The sequence below is a fragment of the Octodon degus genome, unplaced genomic scaffold (genome assembly GCF_000260255.1).
Source record: "Octodon degus isolate 3935 unplaced genomic scaffold, OctDeg1.0 scaffold00118, whole genome shotgun sequence".
Lineage (NCBI taxonomy): Eukaryota > Metazoa > Chordata > Mammalia > Rodentia > Octodontidae > Octodon > Octodon degus.
This window is the reverse complement of record NW_004524694.1, coordinates 7507293-7527717: the sequence shown is the minus strand read 5'-3', so window position 1 is coordinate 7527717 and position 20425 is coordinate 7507293. Positions and strand designations below refer to the sequence as shown.

Genomic DNA, 20425 nt, shown 5'->3' with positions numbered 1-20425 from the left:
GATATTCCACAAGATTTTATTTTTTGAAGAAATAATGTAATCACATGCTAGGTCCACATCATTAGTTGGGACAAAAACCTAGAGTGACAAGTGCTACTATTCTAATTGAGTGAAGGGAGCTGCAGCTTGAAAAGTCTAAGACTAGAGGATTCTGGCTGGCGATCGCAGAAACATGCGTTAGGATCATTCGCTCTCCTTCTTAGGAAACCTAAGTGACGAGTTTTGTTCAAATTTTATTCAATTTGATTCAGATCCTAGTATTTCATGGAGTTATTTTTTCAGTATTAATACATCGTAAAAGATAAATATATTTAATCACAGATAAAGAGCAATGAATATATTATGGATTAAGAGAAGTGGTGTGTTCGTGGATGTATATATTACATTGAAATTCATACCTAGAACTTATCATCCACGCATTGGATATTGTCAAAATATAAAAAGAATAGGATATATAAATGTGATGTAGGGGCCGGGGAGATGGCTCAGTAGAATAAGCACTTCCCTGGCAAGCGCAAGGGCCTGAGTTCATTCCTGGTTAAAAAAAAAAAAAAAAAAGTGATGTAACAGCTGCATTCTAATCAACTGAGAAGCAAGAAATGGTCATTCAAGAAAGAGAATATCTGAAAGTCTCACAACACTCTAGTTCAAAAGGATTTTTTACTACTGTGCACTCATTCTATCTTGAGTACTCAGAAATTAGATGACAAAACTGTTGTGCTATTTAGTATAACATTCATGCATTTATATATGAATACACTTTTGCCATGGTTGACCAATTAAAAGTCTCAAGGCTTTTAATAGTTTGGGTATTTTCATATTTCATCTGGAAAAATTATTAATCTTTGTTGAGTATATGGGTTTAGAAAAATTTCAAAAAACTCATAATTTTGGGTGTTTATGTTTCATGCAAATCAATTTGATTAGAAGATAATTTGCTTAGTACTTGTTTTATAATTTATTTAATCATAATAATTGTGATTTTTTAATGCATCACTACATTTACTGACAAAACTTATCATCAATTTTAGCTTTAATTGCAAATATTTATTCACTCATTTTGCGTATTACATCAGTAAGTTCACTTGCACTTGATAAGCAATAACAAATTCACTTGTAACTATATTTGTTTGCTATTCAATCTTATAAATTTAAATAGAAGCACATTATATAGACAAAACATAAATATTTATAAATATGACAATAACTTTAGAAAACCGCCTTATAGTTAAGCTTCCGGCTCTATTGTAATTAGCATGCACCTATCTTTTTAAACTAATTAATCACTTTAGAAAAATCTGTTACTTAAATTACTGGGTTTTCTTTTCTTATTTGGCCAGCATAAACTTCTGTTTATCTTATAACATCTCGGAAATCTGCACGCTGGTTATATCATTTTTTCTGTGCTGTAAGTGATTTAATCTCTGGGTATATAGTACGTTCTTTGGGTAAGAGCAAGCTCACAATATTACATACCTCTAACTTAAAGGTGGTATTTAAATTTAAAAAGAAATTATTTTAAGACATATAGGTACACTCTTCAAAACAGAAGTACATTTTCCCAAAGTCACTTCAAATTCTCCTAAGGAGTACAAATTGATTAGAAGCCTTTGCATGTAGGTTATTTTTTCTCAGTTGTAACCACTACTTTCTGTATCAGTTTATCCATTTCTTCTCTAAGTTGCATATGGAAAAATACAAATATCTACCAATTTACTATCGAATACCAGACTACATTAATTTTGAGACATTGGATTTAATATGAAAATGCAAAGTAGTTTATTTTTGCAGCTATGGAATACTTAGTAGAAACAGTTCCATTTACACGTAGCAGATCGATGGCTTTGCTTTATTGCACCCTCATATTTGTTTAATCTGCAAATGTTCTCCTGCATCTGTGTTTCCCTATAATTTTCATGCGATTAATGTAGAATAAAAGAAGGAAAACAAAGTGCAAACAAACTTACAATTTATAAAGCTATGGCTGTAAAGGAATTGTCATGTCAGTAGGCCTTAGGTATTTTTGATATTTATTTTGTATGTAAAGGCTTTGTTTTGCATGCTTTCATTTTAGATGTTTATTACATTTTCATTGTTATACTTTATTATTATTCTGTTAAAAGTTCATTAAAATGCTTCAGATAAAATTAAAGGAAGGAACAGAATCTACAAAGCTAACTGATATCAAAAAGTGTCCCAAACATTCATATATAAATGCAACTGTTTAAATTTCCTTTAATATATTCTTTAATTTAGTCTTATGTACATTTGTACTTTTATTGCCCCATTCATTTGCACCTTTGGCAGCATATTCTCTTCTTTATTTATAGGATGGGTTACATCAAGGAAACATGCCAAATTTGAAAATAATACACAGGACTAAAACTTTACTTGAATACATAGAAAGGTCAAATTACTTTTGACATGAGGTTTCATTTTGAATATTTTTTAAATGATACATTTATTAAAGGGTCGTACTTAGTTTCCTGCAGATACATTGCATCTTTCAAAATTTAATTTTCTTACAATATACACCAAAATTCTAGTTTAACATCGTATGCAATATTATTAATTAAATATGATAGTGTGCATGTATACCATATCATTTTTCCATTACCATGAATTTAAATACAACATAAAATTACAATCTATAGAAGCATGTTTTTTATATGTAAACCATTTCATTTTATTTTTATTATATTGGAAAATATTCTGTTCAATATACGTCAGATACATTTTATATTGTAAACATCTTGTTTAGAATTATATATCAAGTAGCTTCACGACAGGTTAATATAATTGTGACAAATTACATGTTGTATACATGACTTGATTTCAAATGAAGTATGAATTTTCTGAATGTACATTTTCTTCCTTTAATTTGAGTTGTCTGTCTTGTTGTATGCATTTAACTGTGCTATCAAAGACGAGTTTACATAATCACGCCACATACTTCATTAAGCAAAAGAAATAAAATATTGCATTTTAATTTGGGGTAAGCTATATTATATAATTAAATTAGATTTTTGTTCTACATAATTCTCAGGCTTTTTGCAACCTGGAAATTTCCTATAAGAGTTATTTATGTGAAAATTTTGAGTTTTTCTCAACATGTTAGGTAATGGATCTTGATGATTTAAAAATTTGTTTCATAAACTGAACCTTCTACATTGGTTTACATTTTAAATAAAATGTTTTTACATTTGCATTATATAATTAAGTGGTGATGATTCACTTATTGACTTACAAAAGAAGTAGGTGTTATTTCTTTATTCCACTATGTCCCACATTTATATACTTAACAGTAGACAAAATTCTGCTTGTTTCATAGCACAAGATCATGCATGTGTATCCCCTTACATACATGAGTAGACCCAGCTCACAGCACCAAAGAAAGTGTCCATGTTTGGGAATCATTACAGCTCTGTCCATTTGGACTTCTTCTATCCAATCTTGAGTCCACACTTTTTCAAAAGGAAGTTTTGAAAACTGAAAGCAAAATGAATGATTTCTTCTTCATTCTTTGGATTTTCCTTTCATTTGTGTTGGTCTTCAAAATGTGACTTTCATATGTACCTACTGTAACTCATATGTCATATTTTACCTTTCTTCATAATTGCTGCTATGTTGTAAGCTCATTATTGAATATATTCATCCTTTATACTTTTGCTTTGAAGAACAGTTCTTGAACATCTCTCTATGACAGGCACTTTTTCTAGACAGTGTAAGAGGAGTTCAGCAATAAACAGTGTAAAATAAAATATGCACAAAATGCATAAATATATTAAACTCTAGGAGCTTCCCTTGTAGTGTAGGGAAAGAGAACATGAAAACAATGCATATTAAGGCATAAGAATTGATTAATAAAATATTTTTTGAAATATTTATCTAGGGCGAAGGAGATAGCTCAGTAGAATAAGTGCCTGCCTGGCAAGTACATGGTCCTGAGTTCAATCCCCGGTACTGCAAAAAAAAAAAAAAATATCTAGTTAGATTATGGTTATGGAAAACAGTTTTTCCAGGATTTTATCTGTAGTATTAAAAACTATACTGAATTCAGGGTCAAGAAATATTACCAGTTTACTACGATGATTGGTGTGACTTATAGTTCTAATGCTCAAGATTTTAAGATTGGGGTTGCTAGTGATCCTGAGTTAGAAATTGTGCAAAACATCAGCTTTAGCTTCCAGCTTTTGATCTGGCATTTCATTTACCTCGTGGAGGGTCTTCTGGAACATGGGTGTCTGGAATTTGCCTATACGCTGTAGGTTTGGGGTAAATTGTTACAAGAACAACCTAAACTGGTTCCTAGAATCACCAAAGGACTATTTACCCAACTGCCAGAAAATTTTATTTTTGGATCAGTCATAAGTCTATGATGAAAAGTGAACACTCAGTTTGTTTCTTTCTTAAAGGCAGGAATACTTCTACTGGCAACAGAGTAGAACTTCTATGATTTTGCATACGTTTTGCATACAATGAGCAGCACATGTTTCTAGTTAAGTGATTATCTGCTCTATTTGAAAAACCTAGAATTTTATATTTTATTTGTTAACTATTTGTAGTAGTTGGGTTTCAAACTAAGGCTTTTGCATGGAGTTGCATCCTCAGTCCTTCTTTTTAATTTTAATTTTAGACAAGGTCTCATTAAGAGGCTGATTTGCCCCTGGTGGGCTCTAACTTTCAGTTCTCCTGACTTAGCCTGCCAGTGTGCTGAGATTAGGGGCTTGTGAAGCTCACATTAGGCTTTTAACATCAGAAGTCTTGCAAATCCAATGAAGTTATGAATAACCTCAAGGTATTTAACTTCTCATTTTACTTTCCCATGTCCTTTCAATATTATAGTGCTTAATTAATTATTATTATTAATTATTCCTCTCACAGTAATACAGACCTGTTTTTGTAATAAGTGTATGAATATTACAAAAATGGTGATATCTAAGAGATTAATTATAGCATGATCATATCACGAGCAGTTATTTCTTGATTATGTCACTAAATCAGAACTTATTAAATATTATCTCAGTAAACATTACATGTTTTCTATAAACATCATGATTTAGTGGGTCACAATCTTCATAAAATATATATGCAGCTTTTTCAGAGTAATGCTATAAAATATTAAATATGTAAACATTTAGGATAATCTGATAATCTCTACGCCTCATCTTCCTCTCGTTCCCTCAAACTATAAACAACATTTAAATCTTTTTTGTATATATAACAAAATAGATGTTATCTAAAACTGTAGGCTGGGAGAATTATTTCCAGATATGTATTGTTTTCATGCCTACAAATAAAATCCCATGTTTGGTTGCCTCTCTTTATTTTTAATTTTAAAATGAAATGAAGAATGACTAGGCCTACTAAGTACCTGCTTGTATCACAAGAGAAAAAAATGCCTCTTCCAGTCATATTAAGTTATTATGCTATTTTCCTATTTTAAAATGCCTAAAACATCCCTACTTTGTCTAAAATATTTAATTACACATTGTAGACAGAATTTTCAAATGCTGAGAAGGGACAGAAGAACACACACCATTCACTGGCTTTAAAATAATATGGAGTGTTCTAACCAGGACCTGCCTATGATTCCTAGTGATAATGTAGCTCTCAAATGCATGCTTTTCATCTCCTCCGCACTTTGGGTTCAAGGCCCTTTAAGAATACACTCACTGAGTTTTCTGCCTCTATTGCTGTCGGAGCCGTGTTATGTAAGAGCATGCACTGCTAGGGAAGGGCTTTGCCAAGGATAAGTGCAAAGAAAAAGAAAATCATAATTTGGCAGCGAGAATGCTTTTCCTTTCGCTTTTATCGCCATGCTGGGAGTTGATCCAATGTCTCCAGCACCCTAGGTGAATGTTCCACCACTGAGCTACACTGTAGCCCTTTGAACACATTTTTAAACTGTTATAAAACTCTAATAAAGACAAGATTCAAAAATACCATATGTAGTTATAGTATCTGATGGAAATACGCATGCATCATGAAATGTTTCATACTAATTTTGTATGAATAAAAGTCCCTTATTAATTTGTAGTTTTTGGCCTCTTTTAAAATAGTGTACTTTTAATTAGCTTGACATTTGGTCAATCTAAACTTTTATTTAAAAATAATGAAAATGGCAACTAATTTCAAAGATTTTACTGAATTTAAAAGTGCATATATCTCAAGACATTAAATATTTTACTCTTACATGCTTTTTGTCAAATGAGGTTCAAATAAATATTTACATATGGTAATTTCAGTCTCATTTTTTCATCATTTTGTTTTTGTCTTTGCTTTCATTTAATTTTTCAGTTCTTCATTTGCCTGTCTTAAAATGCATTTTAAAATATTTTCCCAGCATATATGAAGAGATATAGCACAAATTATTCAAAACATACTTTTGAGAAAAGTGTGGCGATGTAGTTACCTGTTCCATGAAAACTTGTGGATTGCCAGACATATGTTCTAAAATCCATGTCTAGATTAAAAAGAGAAAAGAAGCTATGGTTTAGAATGACAGAAAGCATCACACCTTTCACACCCTCCCAATATGTTTCAGTGACAATGTGCTGTATTTGGTGTGCAATATCGACCCATAGGTTGCTGGGTACAAACAATCCTACAGAATGGGTGTGCTTCACATTTTAGTGGAGCATTTGTGTTTTACTTCTTCATGTCGGTTATCCTTAAGGTAATAGAAGAAAAGAATAACTTATTAAAATTATCAGAAAAAAAAAGAAACAAAATTTAAAAGAAAAAGTTAGCATGTAGTGCTACTGTGTCCCACAGGTTCTTCTCCATTGACCCACACTACCTCCACTGGTGAGTTAGAGGAGCATGACAGGACTGCCACTGGTGCTATTGCTGTTGCTAGCACTCCTGCAGATGTTACTGTATCCAGTGTTACAGCTGTCACCATCCATAGACTTGCCGAGGAGCAGCGAGTGCAAGTTACGAATCTCAGAAATTCAGGTCTGGACCCCAACACATCCAAGGACGGTCTCCCTCCTCGTCAAGCAGACACACAAAGTGCAAGGAGAAGAACAAGAAATGCTGAACAGATAGAAAGGACTAAAGAACTTGCAGTTGTTACTCATAGAGGTATTGGATGTTATTTTACTTGTCCCCATTTAGTTACAGCCAAAGCTATCTTTTCGTTATGATTCTAATTAGATAATGAACTGGAAGTGAGCCAAGATGTTGGCAGAATAGTTGGACAGTAGAGATAGTGGCAGCCAAAACTTGAATAACTTGAAAGTACAGACGTTAAAATTAAAACAAAAAGCAAAGTGCAGTGCAAAGGTTAGAGGGGGAGGGGGTGAGAATAAAAAGAAATTAATGCAATGGAATGTTAGTAGAGACGAGATCCTAATACTTATTTCTTGTTATATGCTGGTTATGATATCAAAATGTCCAGCAAATATTGCACAGCCAGTTCCTGTTAGTACATGCACATGTTGACACAGAAATGATTGGTCTCATATAGCAATTTTCAGTGTTTGCATGAGATTTTGGTATTATATGACTGCTAATTAACACTTAAAGAAACAGATGCTTTGGTTGGAAAAATGGAAACATGTTTAGTGCTTGTTTTATATAACCTAGTATTTCATCATCTAAATTACCAATTGCCCAAATCATGATTGTACTGTTACTAGACTTCTCACGCTGAAAAAGTAACAATTATTGATTGGTGTTATGGCTCTAGTATTAAATATTACTTAAATTTCTTAATTATTTTTAAGAGAAATGAGTACGACCCAGGGTACCACCAAATCATGTATCGGTAATATAAATTAGTATAAGTTAATATTAAATTTATGTAAGTTTGTCTTTTGTAAAATAATGTAGCAGACATGTTTTTCTACTTCTTGCTGATTGGTTGCATGTGGCCTTTTTTAGGAAAAATTCATTGTACTGCTAGGTAAAAATTCATTCATATGAATAGATGCAGCATTGGAAACATTCACTTACTGAACATATTTCAATTATAAAATATCTGTGCCATTTTCAACTCATCATATTATGAAGTATAGTGTCATGCTTTATACTGGCCATGACTTAAGTAATTTAAAAAAAACATTCTATCCTGAGGGCAGAAAGAGAACATTCAAGACATATTTACATGAGTCATTGGAAATCCATAGAAAGATATTTTAGAAGTCATTTACATTAAAATTTATACAGTAAGTATTTATTTTTTTCTCTAATCTCACACATTCTCAAATAAGTTTTTAATATGCAGTTATCTCCATCCATTAAATTTCCATCTCTGAGGCTGGCAAGATAGCATAGCAGAATAAGCACATGCTGAGGCATGTGCAGGGACTGGGATTTGATCCCCAGCCCCACAGACAGCTCTGGCCACACCCCTGGGCGCACTGAGCTGGCCACCCAATCCAGGCATGGTCACGCATGCCTGTAATCCTAGTGCTTGGGAGGCTAAAAGCAGGAGGATCACTATGAGTCTCACAGTGTAGTGAGACCTTGTACCAAATATATACATTAAAAAAATTAAATTCCATCATTGGCTCTGTCTGTCTTTACTTTTGTATGAAAAATATTAGTACTCATAAAAACATAGGGTTTATGCTGAAAGTTATAATTTACTTAATTAAATAGACAGTTTCTTTGTACTAAGGAATATAAATTGATATTTTCTTAAATATTGTGAAACATAAAGGTATTTTTTTACTTCCTTGGAAAGTTGCTTGTGCTAACTAAAAAAGTAACAAAACAACCTCAAAATTGTCATTCAAAGAAATAGGGTAATTTAAGATATTTTTATTGCAAATATTAACTGTCATACAAATAAGAAAGTTTGCTGTCATATTTGGTGAAAAACTCTGTTCTGACAAATTAATATATTGGAGAATGTGGAACAGTGATTCAGATTGAGAAAAGATAAGGTACTAATAAACTGGTAGCTTAATAAAATGGTTTGAAAATGATGCCATATAAGAATTTAGCCATAATTTGTAATTTTCAATTGCATGTCTACCATACTTTCTTCATAGATTGCAAATCAGTGTTCAAATTTTCTCAGCTTCTATAATAATTCCCACTGACATTTAAAAACTAATACCTTTTTTTTTTAAACATTTCCCACATTATTTTAAAAGCAGTAGACATTTATTCAGGGGTCTCATCTACCTCCCATAGAAAACTTTTCACTAGTTATGTAGATTAAATGTAAAATATTACATGAAAACATTTTAAATAGTATGTTCAGAATTATTGTTATTGACTTAAATCATATTTTTTAGAAATATCTAATTAACTATTAACTGGCGACAATTGGTGATTTTATTTACCTACTTACCTGTGTGCTTTAGAGAAAAATGATTAACATGAGATTCCCCCACAAATGTCAATTTTAAAAGTGAAAGAAATTTGTCTCACATATGTTGCTTAATGTCTATAAAAGTCCTCAAAATATAACTATATTTTCAGATGTAAAGCAATCTTGAAATATTGGATATTTAGCAGGCTGAAATATCTGAGTTTGTATTGGCTAAAACCAAAGCAGTGCTCTTTAAGGAGGTAACAAATTTTAGGTTCCATATCATGTCTAGAGTACTTACTGAGTACTAAGTTCTCCTCTAGAAAATAAAAAAGAGATAAATAATATGCATGAAACTTTCTTTCAAGAGATAGAAACAGAGTGAATTACATAGAAGCAACCATATTGTGGTTAAAGGAGGTGTTTTGTTTTGTTTTGTTTTTTGCGGTAAACAGAGTGAATTACATAGAAGCAACCATATTGTGGTTAAAGGAGGTGTTTTGTTTTGTTTTGTTTTTTGCGGTACCAGGGATTGAACTCAGGTCCCTGCACTTGCCAGGCAAGTGCTTATTCTACTGAGCTATATCCCTAGCCCCTTAAAGGAGATTTTTATAAAACCCACAACTAATCAGAATCCTGAGAGTCATAAAATGTAGGCAATTTTTAGGTTATTTATCTTACTTATAAATAATGATCAGTAAACATGATCCCAAACAAATTACTTCATTTTTATACACATTTTAGAGAAACATAATTTTTATTCTATTTCTTTCTTCAGAAAGCATTCAGAATAGTCAATTAAAATAAAAGCTTGATGATATATGGCTAGACATTCTAGAGTTTCCAATGATTTCTTAGTGAGTTGAGGAACAAAATCAAGATTCAGGGCTGGCTTAGGAGCCAGCAGAACCTGCATTTCCCACAGTCACTTGAAATCCTTTCTCTTGGCTTCAGAAGTTCTTTTAGTTTGCAAACCCTGCACATTCTTCTCTCCCTCTAGCCATTCGCGTGAACTGTTCACATGTTCTTTCAAAATGATCATTATAACGCCCTTTTCGTTTTAAATAGCTTTCAAAGGCAAAAATATTTTCATGCATTCCCATAGTATATTGCTTTTATTATACTAAACTCTTTAAAACTTGAAACATGAAGCAATATCAATCTGTTCACTTATAGCTTTTATATATTTATAAAATAAAAGAAACTTTAAAATTGAAGAAAGCTACAGTTAATACAGCTCATATTTACAGATATTGATGTAGTAGATGCTATTTTGCTAAACTTAATTACCATCTAAGCCATCAACATGATGGACAGTGGGAATACTTCCTCATTTGATATCAGCAGTCCATGCTGTTTTGCACTCTGATCATTGGTATTCCCCTTCTTTCCTAATCTTTCTTATTTCAGTTAAACTTTCCTTTTCATGATTTTTTTTATTATTGCTAGTTCCTAATTTATCTATTTTCAATAACCTAAAGCAATTTCAGTGTCTAGACTTGACCGCGAATGTCACGAAATAGAATAAGGAAACTGAAATTGCATGCAGCATTTACCTATGGGTGTTATTGAAACCCGTGTTAGTTTATCATAAATTAAGCCTTAATTCACTCGATAATGCAAAATTAACATCTATGGAATTAATAGATAATCTTTAAAACTTGGAATATTTGCAATGATTTTTACAGTGGTCTATATGTTATTGTTCCAATCAAGCGCCTTATTTTACTGTATTAAAACATCAGTAATTCCATTTAAGCTATTTTCTTAAAATAATATTTTTATTTTCTACTTATTTTCAGTCGCAGAAAACCATTTCAGTTCTTTTCATTTGAGGAGATTATTTGAATATTGTGATGTTGTGATAGCATGTAGTCAAATAAAAACAATATTAAGAAAATTTTCTTTAGATGTAGTTGAAACTGCACTGAGAGCTCACATTATTCCGTATACATGTCTGTGGTCCTCCACATGAGAATTTGGCTTTTATGCACTGGATCTTAGCATGCTTTCACCACCTCTTATGTATGAGAGCTTGTTCAGTTCCCAGGACAAGGACTTGATCCCATGTTAGAGGACATGAGTTCAGTCCCATCTTGGAATTTAATTTCCACATCTGGAGTATCATAGTGTTACATTAGGGCTACTAGCAGGGTTAGACATGCTAAGGGCAGCATGCTGAACATCACAGGTATTTACTCTCCGTGGACATATAGCTGCCCACTACCAACACTGAGGCTTACAGTCATCGTACTAGGGTGAGCCAGAGGTTTCCCTCCTGTTAACTCCATATGGCCTGAGAAATAAGCTTAGGATCCAAGCCTCAGCCAAGAAACTGGGGATAGCTGCCTCACAGGCTACTTAATCATATGTTATATGATTAACATATTTACGGATGTGGTGTTCAACACATGTTAATTAGTCCATACCTTACAGTAGTCTACTTCACTAAAAAAGGAATACTTGCAATGTATACTAAGAGAGCTGCAGCAACAATTGTTGAATTTGATTGAAATGCAGTGGAGAGGCTATCTCTGAATGGCCAAGTCAGGAAGGCTATGCCAAAAATTTGAACTAATGCTTGAAGGATGAATTAAAGGCTTGAAACTAGTAAGTTCTGTTTCTGCTACTAGGAGCCCCCAAAATGTTTTTCATGCATACTTCTCCTGAGGCACAAATTGAAGTTAGCCAAAATAAATGATGGATGTGTTCAAGTATGTTTAAAGGTAGAGTGACATTAATAGTAGTACCTTTTTAAAATTGATTCCTTACATTCAAAAATATTCAAGTGTTTAAATTTAGATAAAATATAGGAATATAATAAAATTCATCAGAGTTATTGACCATTGCATCTCTTTTCAAATTATGTCTTAATATTTATTTAAAATATATTTTCAATAACTCATGAAACCCATAGTTCAGAGTAATGACTCTAAGCAATTTAAAATCAAAGTTAACTTAAAATACAAGAATTTAGGTAGCAAGATGAATAAAATGTAATCAGACAAAAAAAAGTCTTACATTCTGGATTCATCTTTTAGAATTAAGCAGGATCATTCAGGCAATTTATTAGGACATCATGGGAAAGATGTTATAAGGATCCCATCTTCGATTTCTAGTACAATATTCATGCATTCTTTCATTCATTCAGGATTTGGTTAGATTCTAACACATGAGAAGCCTTGTGATGTGCCTTGTTAAGGTAGCACTGAATATAAGAATGTGTACATTCTTCCTTGAAAAGTTATGAGTTATACTATTTAAAATAATTATATTTTATGCCACAGTAATTTAGACACTGCTTTTCTTAGAGCTGTTGTGAAATTTTTTCTGCTATTTTTTCAATATGTAGACAATTTCTGTTCGTCATTTAATAAATACATGGATATATTCTTGGTATAGGCAGTATCATCTACAATAATTATTAATTCCTCTTTATCCTATTTCCTAGGGGAAATTTAAGTAGATGATTATACCATCTTGTGGAGTCAAATATGTGTTGCAAGATTGTCTAGTCATTATTGATGCTTGTTTTGACATACTGTATTTTTTTCTCAGTATGTTTAATGCTAGTATTTATATCCATAGGGATTTGTTGAGATTCTAAACAATTCCTGGTTAACAATGCACCATAAAATGTTTTAACTGTGATGAAATCTGATGTAGACCTACTTCCCTGAAAACTAGATCTCGAAAGAAAATCTAATTTAATCATTAGTTTTAAATAAGAAGTAAGTTATTACTTTCAGATTGAAGAAAATTATGGCTAGTGTAGCATAAAATGCTTCATTTAAGGGGCTGGAGAAATCTCTCTGTGGTCTAAGTGCCTGCCTGGCAAATGCAAGGACCTGGGTTCGATTCCCAGTACCACATGTCATGCTAGCCCAGGAACCGCTGTGTTGTGCCGGCCACCAAAATCAGGCATGGTGGTGCATGCCTGTAATCCCAGTCCTGAGGAGGCTGAGACAGGAGGATCACTACAAGTCTGAGCAGTATAGGGAGACCCTGTATGAAATAAATAAAAAAAATTTTTTTAAAAATTTATTCATTTAAGGTCAGTGATTTTATGCCAAACGCAAGCTAGAACTTTCCTTTGTATCCTAACTTATGTGTTTTCAGCTCAATTCATGGTAACATTTACAAGTTTCAATAGAAATGAGAAACTTTTCCCTGAAGGCATGTTCAGGCCTCCCCCCCCAACCAAAAAAAAAAAAAAAAAAAAGAAAGAAAGAAATGAGAAACTACTAAACCATATACTTGCATTGGAGTCCTAGTTTATTTCAGAAGTAAAGATTCCATGATTTGAAATGATACAAATTCAACATTGAAATACAGCAGGAAACCCAACCGTGTGGCACACTTCTTAAGTGCCTAGTGTGTGCCCACCACTGGGTCGTATAATCACATATAAAATGTATTTTTAAATATCTTCAGGTGTTTCAAGCAACTGATACTGTTTTTAAGAACTCTTTTTACACATCTGTTGAGCAGGAAGTTATATATTCAAGACAGGTTGTTTCAGTTTTGTTTTTTTTTTTTAGTTTGCATAATCATTTCTGATGAAATTAATTGATGGTCATTAGCTAAATATTTGTTGGTGGACACTGACATATATTCCTCAAGTAATCAATTATTGGGGTTTCATTAAATATTTTATTTTTGCTGAACGTGTGATGAATTCATAATACCAGATATTGTCTATTCTCGTGGCAAAATTTGGAGGTACGAGACTAGAGAGAATTTTCAGGTCTATTGTAGGAGGAAAAATTCTCCACAATCAGTATGGCTTGTGGGGAAGAAGGAGATACATCTTTTCTCCGATATGGAACCTGCTCATATCTATAGGGGAAATCAAGCGTGTCCTCTGACAGGTTACAAATGTAGTCTGCGGGAGCACAAGATGATGCAAAGCAGCTTACTGTAAACAAAGTTGTTCTAATATTTGGTTTTGTTCACATATAGATTATATGCTTTAGGAAGCAATGAATTCCTAACTCAGTGATAAGAGTTTGAAACAGGCTGTCAGATAGTCAGAATGGTTGTTCCTAAGGTACTTTAAGCATCAGAGAATGCTTATGTAATGTGATTGCTATTGTCCCTTTTACTCTTCAAATTCCTCATGCAAACTAGACATAATGTGTGTCAAATTATTTCCCTTCACCTCAGATTTTCTCTTTGTATTTGAGGCAACAAGTAGTTATTTTATTAGTATTTGATTTTATAAATTACATAAAAACAAGTGAAGAAATGACTGTTGTTGCCAGCAATAAAGTTAGAGGTTGGCAGATTATTTCTTAGCAAATGTAAACTCAACCAAACGTACACTGTGCTCAGTGTACATAAGTATGCCTTAAATTCCCAAACATTCCAACCAGGCACCCAATCTTAGTTTGTCTTTAAGACAGAGTTATCCCCAAGACAGCATTATTCTTCATTTATTCACTGCCATATTTTGCATTCGATTTATTTAATTTTCATTTCACTATTGTGCTTTACTCTTCCTTTCTTCTCCATTGGTTTGTTTAGTTTTTAATTTCCTCACTCTTTATGTCCTTATGGTCTGTCTTTTCTTTCTTCTGCCCTTCTTAGCACCGAGTTTTGGACATACAGTACTGAAGAAAGCAGAGCAAACTTTTCTACACTGAAATTCCATTCAATAGAGGGGATAAGATACTAGACAGTCACACAGTTATCTAATGGTTATAAAAATTTTACAGAACATGAAAATAGGGCCCAGGGAGCTGGCTCAGTAGAATAAGTGCTTGCCTGGCAAGCACAGGGTCCTGAGTTCAATCACTGGTACCATGAAAAATAAAATAAAATTTAAAAAAGTAAACAGACCATGTAATGTACAGCAGTTACCTTGTTTGCATGCTCAGTAAAGGCCTCAGAGGTGTTGAGTTTTAGACTGAATCCTGAGTTACGCTTTAAAATTTTACAAAAAAGAATTAGGCATGCTCGTAGAATGAATTTCCCATGCTCAGGATGTGTAGTCTGTGGAGAAAATACACCAGACTGAGACTGAATTGCCAAGTTAAGGAAGTCTCATTTTCCTGAATTTCGGAGGAACCACATATATGAGTTGGAAAACAAAGGGATGGAAAATTTGTCTGAATGATCTTAGAAAATAATTTTATTTTTGTCTAAGATTTGGGGAGACTTTGTCACAAAAATGTTCTCATCTAACGTCAAGAAGTGCATCAAGCAGGAACCTGAAGATGAAATATGAAATAAAGAGGGGCAGGAAAACAACTTAGTGAAATACACAGCAGTGTAGTTTGTAGCTATAGTGAGTTGACATATGCATCTTAGTCTGTGATTCTCGAACTTCAGTGTGGGCATAATGTAGCTGCCTTGTTAAGTGCAGGCTGATACCAGCCCTGTCCCCAGGGCGTGCTGAGGGGGCAATTGAGACTGGGTGTGGTGGCGAAGTCCTGTAATCCCAGCTCTTGGGAGGCTGTAAATAGGCGGATCACTATGAGTCCAATCTAGTAGTGAGACTCTGAACACCTGGTAGGACCTTCCCTAAAATACAAAAAAAAAGTTCAGGCTGAGAGTAGGTGGTGCTGACGTGGGAACCAAGAATCTACAATTCCCACAAGTGCTGGGACTATGCTGAGAGGCTGAGGAGAATGAGTTTAGATGAGGACAATTATGGAGAGACAGCAATATTTATCAAATAGTCCTCATCTTTTCTATTTTAGGAGAGTTTGTTCCCACTAGAATAAGACTAATGTTACTGAGGGGCCAGGTAAATGGCCCAATAGAAGAAGGGTTTCCTTGGCAAGTGCAAGAGCCTGAGTTCAATCCCCAGTATTAAAAAAAAAAAAAAAATTGCATTACTGAACTGTCTCAGATAACAAGGCCACGGCTAAGCTTACCTGCCATAGTAGTGACTCTAATGGAGAGACCAAAACTGCTGCCATATTTTAGGGTGGATAAATTTTTTGGATCATGACAATAACTTTTCAACTTTTGCTTATGTTCATTATGATTAAAGCTGAAGAATCAACGGATGAATGGTGAAATAAATGTAATAAATGTTGTCAAATTTTAGCTCATAGTTTTAAGTTTTATTCTAAATTATGCACCTCGAGATGAGTATTAGTTTTTAAAGTACTGTCCATTACTTAAAAGAAAATAGTTATGTTTCAAATTCTTTAAGGTTGAATGGTAGATAAAAGTAACAGATGGTGATAAAAAGCATACTAAAATTGATTGCCAAATTTATATTCTCATCAATAAATATTTAATCATTATCATTGAATTTTATGTTAATGATAAAAATTTTATGTCAATGTTTATTTCCCTGGTCTTTTTATGAGAATATTGATGTAATGATTTTCATAGAATCTCTGAAATATAAATAACTGATGGGAGAATTTAACACATTAAAATTATCTGGTTAAATAAGATTTATATATGATAGTTTCATTTAGTTACTCATTTTTGGTGTGAAAAGTTTGATATTGATAAAGTATATATCTGTAACAGGTAGTTCTTGATGTTGGGTTTATTACATGTAGATATGTGTTACATACTTTATCAATATCTTGTCATTTTATTCTGTTTTCTTTATATGTTTTCTTACTTTTCCCTAGTTATATTATTTTGTGGGAAGTTGTGTTTAATATTGGTATTTGTAGCAACTTAAAAAATCATGTCAAAAAATCATGTCGAAGAATGTACCAATTTATTGTCATAATAGCTAAATACTTATTATCATTTTCATTTTCTATTCCATTTCTTTATTTCATCACATTTGTGAAAATATCAAAACAATGTCATTCATAACAGTATATATATTTTTATAGTTCTAATCCTTTTTATATTGCTAACTAAATTGCTTTTCTGGGAGAAGAGAAAAAATGTTTAAGTTACTTGTTAACAGGTTTATACTACATTTTAAACAATATCAGCCAAAAATATTCTGCCTGCGGATGTGTATGATAATGTTAAACAATGAGAAATCAGGTTGGGGAGATGGCTCAGTAGAATAAATGCTTGCCTGGGAAGCACAAGGGCCTGAGTTCAATCCCTGGTTCTGCCAAAAAAGAGAGAGAGAGAGAGAAATTATTTTTTTGTTTGCAAATAACATTTGCAAGTAACCATTTTATCATTTTTATCCAATGCTATCCCTCAAGCCATGCTTTCAATCTAGTTTTCTGCAGGCATGCTGAGATTTTAAGTTTCTGAGGACCTAAAGTTCTTACTATTCTTTAGTAGGTCTCTCAGGAAATACATCTTTGTACATTAACTCTACTTCCCTGGAACGGTGGTCTTATGTGTTAATGCTATTTCTTCATATCTATAACCACTTTACTGATCACCAATATTGATCGTATATATTGTTCATAACTTATTGTTTCCATTAGCTTAAGTTTTTTCTTTTTTGGTAGAATGAGTCAATGAGAAAAGAAAAGAACAATATGCATTGGACTGACAGAAAATGACGGACTAAGTTTAATGGTCAGAGATCAAATGGATGTAATGTAACTCATTTCCCCAAACTGTTACCAGAGCTTATTATTTTACCTGTGAACGCAATGGTCAAGTGAATGGGATGTGTAAGAGTTCTAAATCTTCTTCTTTTAAAAATATTTTGAAAGGGATAGACTTTCTATTTGTGCTCAAACTGGCACCAAAGCAGACTCCTCTGCCTTTTGAGGAGAAGAAAATGGTCCTGTGTTGAAGACATTTTTATCTTGTTCAAAATTATTTCGGGGCATTTTCACCCACTTTTGCAACAAGCTGCTTTTCTTGCATATAGTTTTCTAGAGCATATGGCTACCCTGCTGTGCACAGAGTGAAATCACACAATTAATCTTTACAATTTTAGGAAGAACAGAACTTCCATGTATGGCAGAACAGCATGGTGTTAGTTTTGGGGTACATTGCATAGGATATTTTTCTCTTCACAATTACATCATTTATCTTCTAAATCATGGGCTGTTGTGTTTTAGTGTTGATGCTTGATCTTTCTTTAACATTTCCTTAAAATGACATTTCTTCATAATACAAATGATAGTAAAGTGACAAAGATTGCAAAATTGATTTTTATGTGGGTTCTAAGGTGCTTAGAAAGTTTTCATTGAGTGGGCTTATATTAAGAAAGAATCTTTTCAGTTTCCCGAACTTTCCCACTAAAAAGGAATGCAGCCAAAGATAACGTTGATAGAAAGAATCAATGATGAATTGGATTTCGTGTAGCAATTAGGATTTGCTCCGCTTTAATTTATTCATGTCTCTACGCCTTTAAGATAAAATACCATAATGTGATGATCCAACCAGGAGATTATCTGAGACATTCTCGGGAAATATTCCATGTCTTTCTTCTACATTAAACCCAGTTCATGAAGTTTCTAAAGTAAATTTTTAAGTAAAATATACTTAAATCGTATATTGATTATGTGTAAAAATTTAAGTTACCCTTGAAGAAAAATAAATGAGGATAAGGTGCACTAATCCCGTCTCTTTCTGGTTCTCTGGTGTATACAACTGAGACATGTGGCTGAGTGCAAAAATACTGATCATAAAGAGGGTGGTGGTGTAGACGTTGGTGTTGAAGTTCCAGAGTCATATTAATTAAAATAATACGTTAGTGCATGCATGACTTTGGTAAATAACCTAGCCCTTCTCCATTTCTTCCTCTGCAGAAATAGAAGAAATAATTTTAGATGGATATTTTATAATTTTAATAGTAAATAGTTTTTTGGTACTCATTATTGAAACTAACAATAAATGGTGCTACTTTTCAAATTCCCTCAAAAGAAAATATAAGATAGTTGTATGTAAATCTCTTCAGGCAAATTAGTATGCATAAAACTTTTCAAATATTGCGCACAGAATTTCAAGTTTATTACAAAGTACATATCGAAAAAGATTATTATAAATATATATGTATAAAATGAATTAGAAATTCACTATATATAATCACCATTTTACAAATTATATTATAGAGATTATATATACAGCTTGTTTTAATCACTATTCCTATTACTCTTCTACATAAGTTGTACCAAAATTATATGTAATATAAATTCATCTTGAGTTTAATTTTTTATTTTTGCCAATTTTTCCTTTTAATTTATTACAGCCTATTTACTGAACATTCTTTTTGATCTACTCTCTCTCTGTAAATGTTCTGTGGTTCTTAGGAAAATAATTGCTAAAAATAGGTCAGTTGCTTCATCTAGTTTTTTAAAACTTTTACTAAAAGTAAGATGATGATGCCCATAATTCTATCTATATACTGCCTTATGAAGTGTGCCAATTGTCCTAATAATGATATGCTGAATTGGATGCCTAAAATTATGTTTAAAATCAAATCTTTAATGATTTTCATGTACCAATGATATGCCCATCAGAATCCACTTGAAAATAGTAAGCTATTGTGCTAATTCAAGGAAGTTATTTTCAAAGACACTATTGCTGAATGAGTGACCATGAAGGAGTCACAAAGGATCATAAAATAATGGAGGGTGGTAACAGCTGAGAGATTGTGATTTCTTCACAAAGCAATAGAATAAAGGCCAAGAAATGCACACAAAATCCTGTGAATCAAGCTGGCTTGAAAGGTCTGCTCTAGGCCCTTTCAACTAAGGGACCTGGCCTCAGCCAAAGACTGGTGAGGGACCCTATGGAAAATAGTCTGATTTTCTTTCCTTCTTCCTTATATCCTCCCACTGGAATTCCCCAGAGGATAAAGGAGTCTTTTGCTAGAGTCCAGTGTTTTGCAACACTAAATATTGCTAAGGCTTTGTAAAACCAGTTCTGCATTTCAGTAGGTCTGCAGCATTCTCTAATACTCTGCTTTCCTGCTGGTGCACTGCCTCAATTCGTGTAGCAAGAGTTGAAATTATTTTGATCAACATTCTGAGAAGAGGAAAAAGCAATATTCACATGGGCCCCAAAAGGCAAACTGGCCTGTAAATATAGATGAGTTATGAGTATTTCGCTCATGAACTGAGCTGCATATTCTTCCATTAAGTAGACATCACTCTTCACGTATGTTTGTGTAAAGTAGAAACTAGCTACCGTACAAGGTCTTCCAGTGAGGATTCTGGATGAAATGTAATAACTAAAATAATAAGGATGAGGAAAAATTTAGTTTTTAAACATACTGGTCTGGGACTTACTTTTCTTTTTTTCTTT

General features: G+C 32.8%; 1 protein-coding gene across 1 annotated transcript in view; it reads left to right on the top strand.

The window, feature by feature from the left end:
- The window catches only part of Csmd3 (CUB and Sushi multiple domains 3), a 1279636-nt gene that overhangs the window by 491631 nt on the left and 767580 nt on the right, over window positions 1-20425 (top strand). Inside the window, exon 10 of the mRNA XM_012516661.2 lies at window positions 6778-7089. Within this exon, the coding sequence (XP_012372115.2) occupies window positions 6778-7089 (312 nt within the window). The remainder of the gene's footprint in view (window positions 1-6777; window positions 7090-20425) is intronic.